This window comes from Oreochromis aureus, linkage group 20 (genome assembly GCF_013358895.1).
Source record: "Oreochromis aureus strain Israel breed Guangdong linkage group 20, ZZ_aureus, whole genome shotgun sequence".
NCBI classification, from domain to species: domain Eukaryota; kingdom Metazoa; phylum Chordata; class Actinopteri; order Cichliformes; family Cichlidae; genus Oreochromis; species Oreochromis aureus.
The window spans coordinates 28,769,704-28,785,489 of NC_052961.1; the positions used below are offsets into that span (position 1 = coordinate 28,769,704).

Genomic DNA, 15,786 nt, shown 5'->3' on the forward strand with positions numbered 1-15,786 from the left:
TCCAAGCTGACAAATCACATCCCTAAGACTCTTGAATATCCCTATGTTCCTCCTTATAAGTTCTAAGGTTCCTAATTTGTTCCTTTTTGGCCCAGTAATTTAACAAATGCTGCAAATGAACTGTAACAGATTCTCCAGCTGTTCCAGTAAAACCATATTTATGTGAAAAGCTGTGAACAGGGATTATTAATAAAACACAAACTCTGCTATCTAAATGAGCAAGATTAATACTTTAAGTTCTAATTTTTGGGTTTGTGCCAGTGTTGAAGCCTCCTTCATCAAAGTATCGAGTTTCATCAGACCTTTTAGTTGTTAACCCAAGCCCCAATATAAATATTAATAAACATTATTAAATTAGATCAGCATTATTTTGTTATTGCTGAAAACCTACATGTGTCTAAAGGATACATCTTTGAATGTCTTCAGTCTCTTTTGTCTCAAATGAGCTTGAATCCAGCCACATTTTGTTACAGTTTATTCTAAATAAACCCCTGCAATATTAATATATAAATATACATATTAAATCCAGTATAATGGTGAAAAGCTCAGGTGTTACTGAAGCAATACCATTAACTGTGTTATATCCATGTGTCCCAGCGAGCTGTGACAGTGACCCAGCAGCCTGAACCTGAAGGCAGCCTTCATTCATTTTATTATGTACGCCTGTGCTTTCTCAGGATAACAAGCAACCTCACAGCTGCTAAAATGAACAAGCAGGTCAATATGTATTTGTGAAATCTACTCTTCCCATCTTCCCATTGATTGGTGCAACGGGGCAGCTGTGCAGGAAGCCAATCACACAGGTGAACAAACACAAAGAAATAAACCACACAGGGCGTACCGACGTCATTCACTTTATTAGAATAGCAAAACTTCAGCTGATCAATGTCCTAAATTCAAAATGTTACCTCAGTGTGTATAAACCAAACAGCGAATGGCTTTAAGGGCTGGAAGCAAATGGTCCAAAGGGGAGTCCCTCACCCCAGATTCCCGTGTTAAAAAGCCCAGTTTTACAGCAAAAAATAAACATATTCACAACCTTGCACAAAAAGCATTTTTGATCTCTGTTGCTGATTTTCCCCTTTGCGACAACTATACAGAGGGACTTTGTTTAAAAAATGATTATTATCATCTGTTAAAATTCTAATAAGGCTTCATTTTCCTGCCTTATTTGCAGTCATCATGAGTTACTTCTTGTTTGTGAGACTTTCTGCATTCAGTTTTGTATTTATGAAAACATGCTTCACTGGGTTATGATAGGATGGCTAACCCTGGCCATTAATGAATAACTCATTAATTTACCCTGGGAAACTTTTTCTTTTGCAGCGACTAACTGTATCTGTTTGCACTTTGAAGCGCTGCCATCTTTCTATATTTGGCTAAATCTGGTCAGAGAGTATAGTCCTGTACACTTCACAGTTCCATTCACATCATCAGTAAACACTAGTAACCCAGTTCTATTGGCAGCCATACACAACCATACCATAATGTTACCTCCACCATGTTTGACACGTGATGTGGTGTCATTTTCCCATCATTCTGATACAAATTAATCTTCGTTTCAAATGTCCAGATATTTTTCTTCTAGAGTTGGACACAACCCTGTCTCAAAGGGTAGGGCAAAAAATTCAGAGATAAATAAATATGCATCAATTCATGAGCATTGTGTTGCTGTATGGACATGTGCTGTGTCAGTGAACAAAAAATAAAGCAGCTGATGTTTACTAGATCAAGTAACCTGGAGGAGAGAGAAAAAGACTGACTACCTCAGCACGTACAGTACAAGCAAGCAAACACACCAGCCCAGGTGTCAGCCATCACTCCCAGTGAGCCACTCATCATATCCCAACAACCAGGTACTGAAGCCTGGGGGCCGTCACATTTCTAATATGGGTGGATCTAGCCAGTAGTTGTTTGCTAGGTGTCAACTAAACTAATTTGTCTCAAGAAATAGCAAACATTTGTGGTGCTGGTGCCCTGTGCTTTACAGTGAAACTAACAGACTGCTGCAGAAGTCTAAAGTCTGTGTTACAGTTTTCTGAGGGAAATCCTTTGCATGTTAATTAGCATTAATAACCAGGTACCTGTGTCTGTGTGATGCTTAAGTATCAGCATTCCCCCTGATCAACTGAATGTGGCCACACCAAGCTCCAAAAAATGGACATGGATTCAGAATGTCCATCTTTTATATCATACATATTATAATCTAAATTGTGTTTTTGTTGAAAACAAGCTCATTTTTACAAAACTAAATCCAAAAGAATACATTTCAAAATCACGTGACAAAACATATGACAGGTATAAAGTTGTATAGTTATCTGCTCACACAATAATGACCATGTACCTGAAGGTTAATTAATATAGAAACATTTATAATAGCAGTATAAAGAACAGGTGCAGGCACAACACAGAAGAATGGCTGCTAAAAGGCCGTCTTTGTGTAGATTGTTGGAGTTCTGTTATTGATATAATCAACATGACTAAATACTGGGTGGTTTAAATCATGATCCACATTTTCAAATTATGAAACTGATCATATATTTTTGTATGCGACTTTAGTGTTCAACTTAACTAATAAATAGGCTTATCAGCTAAACAAAGAAGAGAAGAAGCATTAAGCAGTACGCAGTGGAAATAATCAAGTACATCAAAACCATAATTAACTACAGCACTTCAGTTACTAAGTATATTATCACTTATATCACATCCTCTTGAATCCGTCACAGCTTTGAAATCTTTCATATTTTTCTTAGGAACAGCACTTTGAAAGTGCATATGTATTACTACTATATTATTACTGCATCATTCTTACTATTATTACTACACACATCACCAAATTCAGTACGAAAAACCGTCTGTATCTCATTGGTAAAAATGAAAATAAATATGATGGGTAAAAATAAACTGGCAGAATTTTGCAACCCTGTCAGTTACAGTGATGGATTATGATTAATTACACTGGAACCCCTGCTGAGACGTCACTCAGACAGACGGAAACGTAGTTCTTAACTCTGAGAGCTGGATGAGCCTCACTGCATACAAGAGAAGAAAATAAATTTCACCTCAGCAGTCGGCCCGGGCTTGTAGCTCTTCTAACACCGGCCAAGTAAAGTAAGCTGCTGCAGCTGGTTTCACTAGTACAGAAAAGTTCAGATGGAAAATCCGCAAAGTATCCTTTTAATATAACAAATGCGTAGTCTTAGCATTGTGAGGTCCTGTCATTTTTCATCTATTACGGCGCTGATGTGACAGGCATCGGCCCGGGCCAATACGTCATCATAAAAGCCATTGAATGAAAGGCTGATAGCACAGCAGCACACAGGGGGAACTTCTTCATCTGCTAATAAAGTGCACATTCACTGGTCATGGAATTTGGTGAGTGCGTGTGTGTGTATGGAAGGTGAGTTATAGTAATGGTCCTCGAATGGCAAGGGAGTCTTAAATGGTGCTCTTTCAGAAGATAAACTGGCATCTGCAGGAGTTTAACTCTCTCTCCCTCTCTCTCTCCTATACGCGCATACATCTATACACACCTGCCTCTGTGTGTGCACGCTTGAGACTTGTGAGATATGATATTAGACAGTATATAATACTGCCATAAAGAGTTCTGAGGCAACGCACATGTTATAACACGGTCCTCTCAAGAAGCAGACCTCTCACATTTTCCCGGAATGCCAGTGTGCTAAATGTTAACCATAGTCCCCAGACAATGAGGCCCTCAAGGGCGTTTTCCACCTCCAAAACGGGGCATAAGGACAAGGAGAAAAGTAACGTGTCAGAATGTGCTAAGCTGGGACCGCTCTGTTTCTCCCCGTGGGCTCATACTGGTCTTCTTTTGGTGTGTATAAACAAGCAACATCATCATCTACAGTTTGCGATTTATAGCCGGGGGACCGCAAAGTTTTTTCACACTTTGAGGAAGGAATTAGGACATCTTTTGCGCGTGAGAGAACGCGCGCGCACGCGAGGCAGGGAGAGAAGGAGCATATGAAAACGTCGTAAGTGAAGGGAAGTCAGGGTGCAGCAGCAGCACGATTTCTGCCATGGAGTGAAAGGAGGAAACCTCCTCTTCGGCGTCGCCTGCATGCAAATGCACCCGACCGGGATAGAATAAGGCTGGTTCACCACGCTCAGGTGGAACCGCACCATTGACTTGGAGTGGAGCGGTGCTTATCCTCGAACTTAAAGCAGCAAGACACCGTCGCTCAGAATCTTCCAGATCGCACCCAAAGGCTCATACAGGTGACAAGTGTGCCCAACTTCACCGCACCGGCCGTGCTTACGCGCACAGTGCGTTTGTCCAGAGGCTGCTCGCTGCGTGAGACCCGCCGCTCCTCTTCTGACATTTCGCAGCGCTGCTGTGCACATGCAGACTGTGCGTGTGTGGCAGCGTGACGCATTTGCGCCTTTAGATTTTATTTATTTATTTTTTAAGAGTCTGGAGTGTCGCGTTTTCGGACAAGTTTGGGTACTGATCGGAATGATCGTCATGTCCGCATGGGATAACTTGCGCGTCTCTCTGTAGAGTGACACAGAGCTCGGCTCGGTGCTGAAGTTGGTTGGGAATAATAATAACAGTACGTAGCGCAGAGGACGAAAGAGGACGAAACGGCTGAATTTACTGCCAGCATCGTCATCTCCGTGTAAGGAATCAAAACTGCGCGGGGGGGACTGCTGCTCTTTCCTCCTCTTCATCTGCACACTTCCAGCTTTTTCTTTTCTTTCCCCCCTCTTTTCTCTTGCAGAAGCATCCAAGTGAATTCCAGCTCGTGAAAGCACAGCTGCGTAAACTTGGCCAGATCTGGTGACATTGTAGCCTGTGTGTGTCTGTGTGGGTTTGTGTGTGTGTGATGAGCAGCCTGGATGGATATGCGGCTCACCGAGGGAATTTGAAAAGCAAAGGGGGATTACTATCGGTCCCTCTTGTGTTATAACCTCAAAATGGATGCCCACGTCAGGCTTTGGAGATGCAACTGGATTAGCCACTCTTCCGCTGATCTGCTTGACATCTGAGCGGCACAAGTGTTCAAAGTTTGGATAATCTCAAAGGCTGAAGGTGTAGAATGCAGTCTGGAGTGAAGACACTCTCCGCAGGTGGAGGTGCGTCACTCTGCTGCCTACTGCTCCTCTGGCTCATCTACTCCCATCTGCTCAGAGAGGGTAAGGGCACTTACAGCTATTTATTACTTTGCCAGCAGCAGCAAGGTCTCTGAGGGCTTTTTATTGGGATGCAGCTGCACATGGTGTGGTCAGATCCTGTCATTCTGGGGGAAAATTCCTATTACGCCCAATTAAACAGCCTCTGTGCTCATCAGAAGTCAAATTACGGTGACCTTGTTGAACCTCTTTGCAGCCGGATTTGGCATCTCAGTAATAATATTCCCAGTCAGTGTATAGTGATGTTATTTTGCACAGTTTCATCATGTCTGATAGCACTATTATGTACCTAGGAGCTTTAGACCATCATTTCCAAAACACTTTTTAAGAATCTGAAATGCATTAAGAATAGTTATAACCTTCAACCCAAACAACCCTGATTTTTTTTTCTATTTTGATGCTGGACCAAAAATCAGACTCTTTGCTGTCATGTGGGATAGTAATTTGGCGAATCTATAACTGAGCCTTAGGTGAAAAAACATCAGAAAGCCTTCAGCTATTGTTTTTCCACTTAGGTTAAGGCCTTTATATCCTTCCAAGCCATGTTTTCATCTTGAATAATGCATCCACTGGTGCAATTACACCTTCACCCTGACACAGAATAGAAAGCAAAAGGATGTTTCCCTGCACTTCATTGGCTGCTGTCCACGACACAACATTTCAGATTCCGCCGCTGTCAGAGACAGCGAACAGACTTAAAGTACTGGAACTTGTTGGGAGATGCTGAACACTAAGTTTGCAGATTAGATCTTTTAATCAAGCATTGGCCGGCAGCATAATTACCACTGTGGAGGAGGGATAGTGCCTACATCAATGTCTTTGGCAGCTTGCCGGGAACAAAAGTAGACACTGATGTGAAAAATGAACTGCCTGTGCGTTGAAATGTGCTCCCTTTGCCTCTAATTTGCAGTGTTTTCTCCCCAAAACGCTGCTGTCACCAGCCTCTAATTCCCACCCCTCTCAAGCCTGTGCATATTATCCAAGGAGCCACAGCTACCCTCCTGTTCCCCACAGCCATTTATTATTGACTCGTTTTCATCTGAAAGTGATCTCATTAGCACATGATTGTACAAATTACTCGATCAATCTCTTGTGAACTTTGTTGCCCTTCATATATTCCCAGGGTAAGTGAGATCTACCGTGCATGGCCTGGTAGTTAAAACCTCTGGATATGATTTTTGGGGTAGACAGTCTCTCTGTTTGTTGCTGATTCGTCTTTCCATCATCCAGCTGAACTGTTTTTAGATAGTTCAGCTATCTAATATATATATATATATATATATATGTATATGTATGTATTAAATGCAGACATGTAATTGTCAAAATCAGTCCTTTGAAACTGGCTGCACTGACTAGTTACTGCAGTCATAAAAGCAGCTCTGATTTTTTTAGCATTACAGACTGAAAATACAGCAAAATTCAGTTTGCAGTATTTCTTTTAGCATTTATAGCTAAACATCACTGTTAGAGTCAAGCACTGTTCACTTTCCATGAAAAGCTCGGCCGGTATGGCCTCTGAGGGCCTGAGAGCCACACTGTGTGCCGGTGAACTGGCGAGCAGGACCAACTTGAGGTTAGAGGCTGTGCTGCCTCCACCGTCTTCATAGCCCATCTGTCATGGCGACCAGGACAGGAAATCAAAGCCCAGCAGCTCTGTCCATGCACGCCATTGGACCACCGTCGGTCACAATAAATGGCCTGTCGGCTGCTCTCAACGTTGCCAGTTTATTCAACAATAAATTTGGAAATGTCTGGGATTTTCGTACTTGGGCCACATTCCGGTTCAGTGGTGCAGCCAGGGAGCAGCGGTGACACGTCTCTGCTTTGTCAACCACAAACATCGGAGTTAGTATGAAAAGGGAGGGTGGAGTGCTGCATTTTTACCCACATTTATTCGCTGGAGGTGAAGGGATAGTTGGCCTTTGCTCTAACTCATCTGACAGAATTCTGTTGCCATGGCAGTAAATCATTAACTTGAAATAATTTGCTCAGATGAGACTTCTTAAATCTTTATTAATCTTTGATGCAACAGCAAAATCATTTCTGTGTTTCTCAGCTGCTCTTTCCATAGATTACTTATCAGCATGTGTAGTGTGGTATCTTTTCTTTGGATTTCCCATTAAGGATGTTTAAACTGTCATAATTTCTCATTTTACCACAGATGATTATGTGAAAGGGTTGTAGTAGCTAACCAATTTTGCAGCTCTCGCCTTCATTTTCATTCATCTTTTTGGCCTCTTTATATGCACTGTTTGGGTTTTCAAGCATTCAAATCTTTCTGAGACTAGACTGATTTCAAATAGTGGTAGGTGACTGCCTTCATCTATAAAGCTCTGATGACAGCACTCAACACTGCTCAGCAGACAAACTTAGCAGCTAGTTGGTGATGAAAGCTGAACCTCTGTTTTTCTCAGTAGGAGATGGAACTCTAAAAAGGGTTGAAAGCAGAGCCCTTGAGTAAGGCAGTCCAGTCAGCGGGGGTTCTGAATTCGGGGTAAATAGTTCCTGCAAGTGCTTAGCGGCCAGGTGGAATGTGCGCTTAAAACATACAGCCTTGTTTTGTTTTGTTTTTTAAACTACCTTTTAAAAAGACATCTCAGACTTCTGTGCTGCTATATCTCTATGGCGCAGCTAGCATATGTTGCTAACCCCTGTTGCTAAACTTTTGCGAGTCTCCATGATCCGCCATTGCTGTAAAAAAAAAATGGTGAAGAAAGCTGACGTGACTCTTCCATTCAACACCTCTGGTTGAGAGGAGACTCCAAATTCATCTTAATGTTTGCTAAATATTTCAATAAGCAATTGCTTGTTAAAATATTAAAAATTCATAACATATGAGGTATGCTGTTGCCCCCAAGTGGCTAAAAAGTCAATGATTGCTACTTTAAGTGTCTGCTGGTTAGCGAATCTAAACCTGTTGAACATTGAATGTAACTCTGAAAAACAAACAGAAACATATGATGTAAAGCAAAATATATTTAATACAAGAGAAGGTGGACAACCCAAATAAATGAAACCACAGGGCGATTTCCTGATCTTGGTGTTCTGTTTTGTACAGAAAGTGCTTCTCTATACAGCACATGTGATGTGTCATAATTAACGTGTCATTTTGGTTTGTTTGAATAATCCAGTGAGTGCAACAATCTATCCTGTCACCCTGTTCTGCTGTCGACGCGGCTGACAGCACATTTATGAGCCACGTCTGCGGCCCGTGTCACTACATTTTGATGTGACTCACCGAGACTTTACAGAGATCCACTGGTTACAGGCTCACGCGGTTCAAATATCGAAACCAGACCGATTTTACTCCTGATAAATTATTCTGTATCCTATCATGGTCATTTCCCCCCCGATGTATATGAGAAAGCAAATCTTTATGGTGCACCAGAGAGATAAAATACAAAATCTTTGGTTGGTATTCTCTTTTAACTCAGAGAGCAGGGCCCATCCATCCAAGCATTAAACTAATCAGAGTACCAGAGAATTACTGACTTTTTGAAGTGAAAAGGATGATTTCCATTCCAGTCTTCTTCAAGGTGGCATTAAGCATGCAAAGGGAGACCTACTTTGATTATGACCTTGGCTGTAAATTGTAAGCAAATCATTGAGACCTGCTTATATAGGCGGTGGGGCTTTAAAAGTATGAGCATCTTTATGGAACAAAATGAAAAGAATTTTTACAGCTAAATCAATTTGGCAGCACACAATCAATTTGGCAGCACACAAAGCTCATATTTCATAGCTCCCCGAATATGAATTCTTTCTAGCCGTCAGCTTTGACCTCCCTTGTGGTTGAGTGTAGCGCACTACTCGGTGTATTTCTGCATTGTTATTTTCTCTGCGGAAATCTCTGGGCTTGAAAATGCTCCATCATTGGCAGAGCGGTGTAAATGATTTGAGTTATGTTCCTTCGGACTTCTGTCCCTTTCTATTTTCTGCCTGATGCCGTGATCATATTTTCTGAGAGGGAATGTGCTTGAGTGTTAAAGCTCACACAATCTCGCATTACTGTACAGTACTTATGGGGTCGTAATAGTCCTCTGATGTTCACCATTTTCTCTGTGTTTGCAGTAAAGAAGGAGGGCATCATGGAAGGCTATCTGGGGGGGAATTTGAAATGAGTCACCGTGGCTTTATACAGTCATCTCTGCGCTACATTCAGCAGAGCTACTGTTTGCATTTGCAAGGCATATTGTACATTCGCTCTCCATGCCTCTAGCCTGTTTTCATCCACAGCAAATTGTTTGAGCGCACTCTGTATTGTAATATTCTGCAGCTGTGCTGTGCGACAGCAAAAGAAATGCATTCAAAGCCACCTCAGTCATGTGAACCGTACCACAGGACAGACCTGAAATACACTGTGAGTCCTAGCAGGGGATGGATGTAAGGGGAATGTTTTCTATTTTAAAGCTGCCCTTGGCAATGTCACACAAAGGTTGAAGACAAACTGCACAAAAAAAAAAAATGAACTTGGGGATCTTGAAGTTCTCTAATATGATGTTAGCAGACTACACAGCATGCTTTTGCTTTCCAGTGAGAAAGGAGACAATCTAAAGCTACTGAGCCCTGCTTTCCCCAAGGGAGTGCCATCCTACGGCGGCTACGGGAAGTTTCAATTTGTCATTCCCTGTGGGTGGAGTAGTGTTCACACCTGACACGGGAATTAAATTTGAGCAAATAGAGCCCATCTCTGGTGTCTCAGTTGGCAGGGCGGCAGTGCCTTTCAGTGGTTGCTTGTGATTGCCTGAAAATCACACTTGATGCAGCTTAAAAAATTCTGTCATTCGAATGCAGAGCTCAGCATTCGAATATGAGCAGCTTCTCAAGAGAGAACAACAAGGAGCAGACTGACTGAGGGCTAGCACACTGCAGAGAAATGTGCTTTATCTGATAACATAATTCATCCCACCCCAAATGCTCCAACATCTCCCTACCAGCACGCCTGATTCCTTTCGCACTGTTTTATATGAAATTGCGTAGTTACCATTACAGGTCCTCTAACATCAGCAGGGAGTTGTTCACTTGTATAATTATCGATCAGACTAACATAGAGTATTCAAATAGCATGTGAAATTAAGTGGTGCTAAGCGCATTAATATAAAACACATGTTATGCGCCACTGCTCTGCTGCCCTACTTGTTTAGCAGCAGAAGATCACGGCGATGTCAGGAAGCATATAGCACGGGGTCAGTCAAACATCTGCCTCTCTCACCTGGTGTCCTATTACATGCTACCTACTGCGCTGCACGCGTCAAGTGCTGTTAAGGTAATGAGATGGACTTGGCTGCGGCTGCCTTGACTACCATATGCACAGTCAAATAAGCTGGCTGTTTGATGTCATCCTGAGTTGTTAATAGCAGCCAGAGCTGTGAGATCAGAATGGACATGAGGGGAAGATCAGGTAAAAGTTAGGGCTGCAGTGGCGAATAAATCCAGATTAACTCACTGAAATTACCTTTATATTTGTGGGATTGAGTTTATTAGCTTCCTTTGAGGTAGTGAAGCAGAGTAACAGTATTTTAGAGTGATCTCTTACTTAAGTTAGCTGCGTTTATATGTGCCACAAGTGGTGGTGAAACAATTATCATCTATGAGAAAGCCAATTTCAAGCAATATCCCCCATGAACCCACTCCATTGCTTTTGCCCTCATGTCCAAGTCAAGGCAGGTTACTCTTGTCGCTAGGAAGTTTTTGTTTCAGCTTGATGACTGCCACTAGGTTGATTGCGTGCATGTTTGTGAAGGTTTATCATTTGCATACCAAAAACCAAAACCAAAGGAAAATCCCTCAATGGGCTTCACTGACTCACGTTAGTGAATCAGAAAAATTAGAAAATTACTCGAGGTCTTCTCATTACAGATTTTTGGGATACCAGTAAAAAAATGATGGTGCAACATAAAGTTATATGCTAAGTACTCCAAGACTTACAGTGGGAGTCCATTGCCAGGCTCAGACTACAGTCATGCACACTGTCACTCTGTGCAGTCCTGTGAAAAACCAAGTGCAATCTGACTGCTTCCATAGGAATTAACAGGGTAAAAATGCAAATGCAAATTAACAGGTTACTCAAATGCAGCTGATCAACAGCGAGTGTGAGCACCTCTATAAAAACAGAGGTTTTTGTAAATTTTCTGGTCAGTAGCAGTCAGGCGTGCGTTAAAGATGAAGTCCCAATAAAGTCACTCCAACATCGGGCCATGTGGTTCTCAGAGAAACTGCAAAAACACAAGAACTCCATCTCAGAGTCCACAGGCCTCAGTTAGCATTTTAAAAGTAAAATGAAGTCAATGAAAGTGCGATTCCAAAAAGCCTTAAAATTGGTGTGAATGAACAAATGTCCGCAAATCTCAATGACCTGAAGCAACGCTGTGAAGAAGAGTGGACCAAAACTCGTTCACAGTGATGTGAGAGACTGAGAAAGTCGTATGGAAAATGATCACTGTAAGTTATTACTGCCAAAGGTGTTTCTGCATACTTTGAATGGGCTGTGCTCAGTTATGCTTATAACAATTTCCTTTTTCACATTACTGCACATTGTGTCTTTCTGTTACAGTAGTCACTATCTCAGCTTTGTCAATTATAGTCAAAATCTTGTGACTGAGAAACATGATAGTTTGCATGTTGCTGTCTTTCATGGTATTTGGGATGTAATCGGTAAGGAGACGTGTTCCAGAAAAAGAACTTTAAAAATCACTGACACCCAAAGTGGTTTGTCTGATACTGTCACTTGTGTTTTCAATTTCTCAGCTCCATCCAGCTTCAACAATTCTTCGTATTTTGCTTTGCTATGTCTAAAATTGTAGAGCTGGTGTAGAGCTGGTGTAGAGCACTGCGCTCATTTGGGTCATCCTCACAGAGGTGGTGGAGTCATGGTGGAAGAATCAAAACATTTCTACCATGCTAGTCTTCCTGTCATGAGTCATCTCAGGTGCAGCGTCAGTTTTCATCCATTATGACACAGCATGCAAGATAAAAAGACCAGTGGTACCCATTTTGTACCACTCCTGGCCCGAAGCTGCACTCTATGTCTTCCAGTTTGGGCCATGATCTCCCTGATATTTTGTAGTATGAAGCAGTTGTTGGGCAGAAAAGAATCAGATAAACAAGAGTATAAAGTCTAGAACAGGGAAGGGTGTTCATGTCTACAAATAAAGACAACGCAAACTGTCAGTGCTTATTGAACTTTGTAAGTTATCAGACCAAATTTTGAAGGTCCTCTGTGGTTAAATCTTTCAGTAAACTGGCCATAGTTAATATCACACAAAGAATTTTAACTTTTAATTTTAACTTGTGCAGTTGTGTTTTTTTTCCAGCACCATTGATGGTTCCTGTGAACCTTGATCACACCAGAGAGATTCTAAATAAGAGAAAATGTGTGAACATGATGTGTTTCTGTGATGTGTTCTGTCTGCAAGAGACCCTCTTTGTGTCCTTGTCACTGCAGTTTTTGCTATTTTGGGGGGCCTTGGTAAGGACAGCCATTAATTGTTTCCTGTTTCCTTCTTCCCAAATGCTGGGTAAGCATCAATGAGCAAGATGCAGATCCCAAAGATTTCACCTTGACACCACCACTAATGTGTATTTATTTGTGTGTGTGTGTGTGTGTGTGTGTGAGTGTGTGTGTGTGTGTGGCTTAATGAGAGGATTTGCAAAGAGCTTTGTCCTCAGAAAAAAAATAAATAAGTGGAAAGCACTTTATAAAAGCAGTCCATTTAAAAAGTTGAATTAATCCATAATCAAAACAATCATTAGTGTGTCCCTAAACACAAGGCGTTCCAACAAGGAAAGCATAAATGTGCTGTGTGAGATAGCTGGCTGATGCTGAATGGGGGTTTTAGCCACTTTTAATTACATTTAAAAAATTGATAAAGGCAGCCACTACTAATCAGTTATGACAGATTACCTGCATCATTAACATTTATAATTTTTCCTGCAATGTTTCCAGTCTCCCACAGAAGATCTGCTGGATTCATATCAGATTCTATACATGCTAATATGATTGTCATGCTCTCTAAACTAGCGTTTTGTTGCCAGCCCCATTTTCATTCTTGAGAATGCCACTTCTGTCACCAAAGGAGCGCACAATGGAATGAAGATAATCACTCACACTTATTATTGTATCTGAGTGCGGTGATTAGAGTCAGATTAGAAAAGTGGTCGGAGTCAGTTCCGGATGTTTAGGCCAAACCAGCACAGAGGAGCTTCGCGCTATAGCTTTGGTCCCTATAGGGAATAATTCCAAACACAATACGTATTGTCATGAATAATTAACTGCACTGCTCTACAAGATGTGGAATTTTTAATAAATATAGTGCGAAACTGTATCTTGGAAAGTCGCGTTGTGCAATAAAACATTGTGAAACCTCGCTTCCATGTGTAGCAGAGCACCAGTAATTACTATCTATAAAGGAAGATTGTTTTAATATGGAAATGGAATCCTAGTCATAGTTCATTCAGTGCAGCCTCTCATATAATTTTATGGCAAATTCCCTGAGGAGAAACAGAGCTTTTTCCACAAGCTCCCAATGTGGCTTCACTTGTACAGGAGCAGCGCGGCACTGCCTCCTGTGGCTGCCTGTTAAATCTGATAAAGCTTTTTTTCTTTTTTTAAAATCAGTTAAGACTAACTTCTAATGTATCTGCACAGTCTTAATTAAAGACACAAACAAGGAAAAAAAAGATAAGCTAGAAAGGACTGAAAGTTTTCATTGGTTAGTACAACTGTCTAACTAAGAAACAACAAACTGCTGCAATCAGCTGTGATGTTAACAGGGATGATGATAATTGGCGGCTTTGTATATTCACTGTCCGTTGCTGAGGTCGTGTCAGTGTGGTGCATCTAGAGCCCAACGGCTCTTAGTCCAGCAGTGATGCGCACTGAATCAGACTAACAATGTGAAAGCAAGTGTGGACTCCTGGCAGCCTGTTTCAGGCGGAGATATTAAGATATTTGTGCGCCTGTACTTTGGTGATCTGCAGTGTGTCTGATCAAAGAGCTGATATGTAGAGCACAGACTCACATCTTTGCTCTAAGCTGTGTGCGTTTGGTCCCCTGTGTGTGTCTGTGCTGCCAGTTAGCACTAGCATAGTGTTATGATTCACTGATAAGGTGATCAAGCTGCCAGTCGGTGCTTAAAGCCAGTGTCTACGCTCCGTATCGGCTACTTGTTGTTATTTCTGACAGGATCCAGGGCCTGTTCAGCGACCGTTCACATCCTTCAGTCGGCGCTCTCCTCGCTGCCACGGCCATATGTGCATTTCATCATGTGAAACAGAGACGAGGCAAAGTGTCCTCACACCGCTGAGTGACAGAAACCCTCTGTCACATGAATTAACTCCTGTACGTATGATGGAGCGCTGGCCATGGCTAAGGGCGCTTTACAAAGCAGCTACCCCCACCCACACACTACACAACTCACCACTTCAACTCCCCCAGTGCCTTACTGTTGTCTTCCTTCAGGCTTATTACATGAAGCCCATTCATCTGTTCAGTGTTGAGCACTGATATCTGATGGCACCTCTGTCCTCCAAGCAACAACCAAGTATACAGGATCTCGCCTCAGCAGAAAAACAAGAGAGGAGGGTGGGCTGAGTGATGGTGGTGGGCGGTGGAGGGTGGCCAGCAAGGCTGATGTTATGAAATTAAATTTACATAGCAGATCTCTGTAGAGCTGGTTTTGTTTTATGGCTCCCAACACTTCTGGAGGTAATTTTATAGAAAAAATAAACCAGTCTTATCAGCTTAAATAGCAAAGTGTGGCTGTCAGTGGAAACTGCAGCCCATTCGCTGATCTATTAACTGAGAGGCTGAGATACCCTGTAAGCCAGTTTTTGATGTCAAGTAGCACTGCTGGAAGTGAAAAGTACTGCACTTCAACAAACGAGTAGGGCAGAACAAGTCGGATAGTATGATTAGCTAACTCTGGTGTAGAAATATAAAGTTTGACCTGCACGGCTGTAGAGTCCCTCCTCTGTGGACCATATCAATAAGTTAAGCTCTCACTTTTGTGATACCTTTACCTTGGCCATAGAATCGTTTTCCCTCAGGGTTTTCCACCACACAGACCTTTTAAGGTGTTGCTAACATTGTTGAAACTGTGTATTCCTTAAACTACAGTCATTTCCTAAACCTAACCAAGTATTTTGTTGCTTAAACACAAACAAACTGCAACTAGAAAATATAAAATATAAATGAAAAGAAGGTTTAATGCCAGGAAGCTCTGAAGGAAAAGCACTCAACCCGGCAAGTTCATTTCTGCCCGTGAGTCCATCTATCGCCTACCTAACTATCGTTGCTATGGACAGGAAGTATCTCAACTTGGTGAATTATGCTAAAAGAAATGCCGCAGGGTCACCTTAAATCTTCACAGACATCTTGCTCTGATACTTGGATGTCTCAGCACTGCGCAGGTAATTTTATGAGTCATTTGTGTTCATCAACAACCCTTTCAACCTTTGCCATTATTGCGCTCATTTCATGCTACATAGCAGTTAGCGTTTCACTTAATGAGCCTTTGAGGGTGGTGGGAAGCGACTAGAAGCAGCAGCATAAAGGAGCTATGGTTGGTGAATGCCAAGGATTGACCTTACAGGAACTGCAGTACACACTCTTCTCTAATCTGCCTTCCC

At 42.0% G+C, this 15,786-nt stretch overlaps 1 protein-coding gene across 1 annotated transcript in view; it reads left to right on the top strand.

Annotated features, from left to right (window-relative positions):
* The first annotated feature begins 3,856 nt into the window (after positions 1 to 3,856).
* Positions 3,857 to 15,786, top strand: part of tafa5l (TAFA chemokine like family member 5, like) — a 43,544-nt gene continuing 31,614 nt past the window's right edge. The window contains exon 1 of the mRNA XM_031736150.2: positions 3,857 to 5,160. Within this exon, the coding sequence (XP_031592010.1) occupies positions 5,064 to 5,160 (97 nt within the window). The 5' untranslated portion in view covers positions 3,857 to 5,063. The remainder of the gene's footprint in view (positions 5,161 to 15,786) is intronic.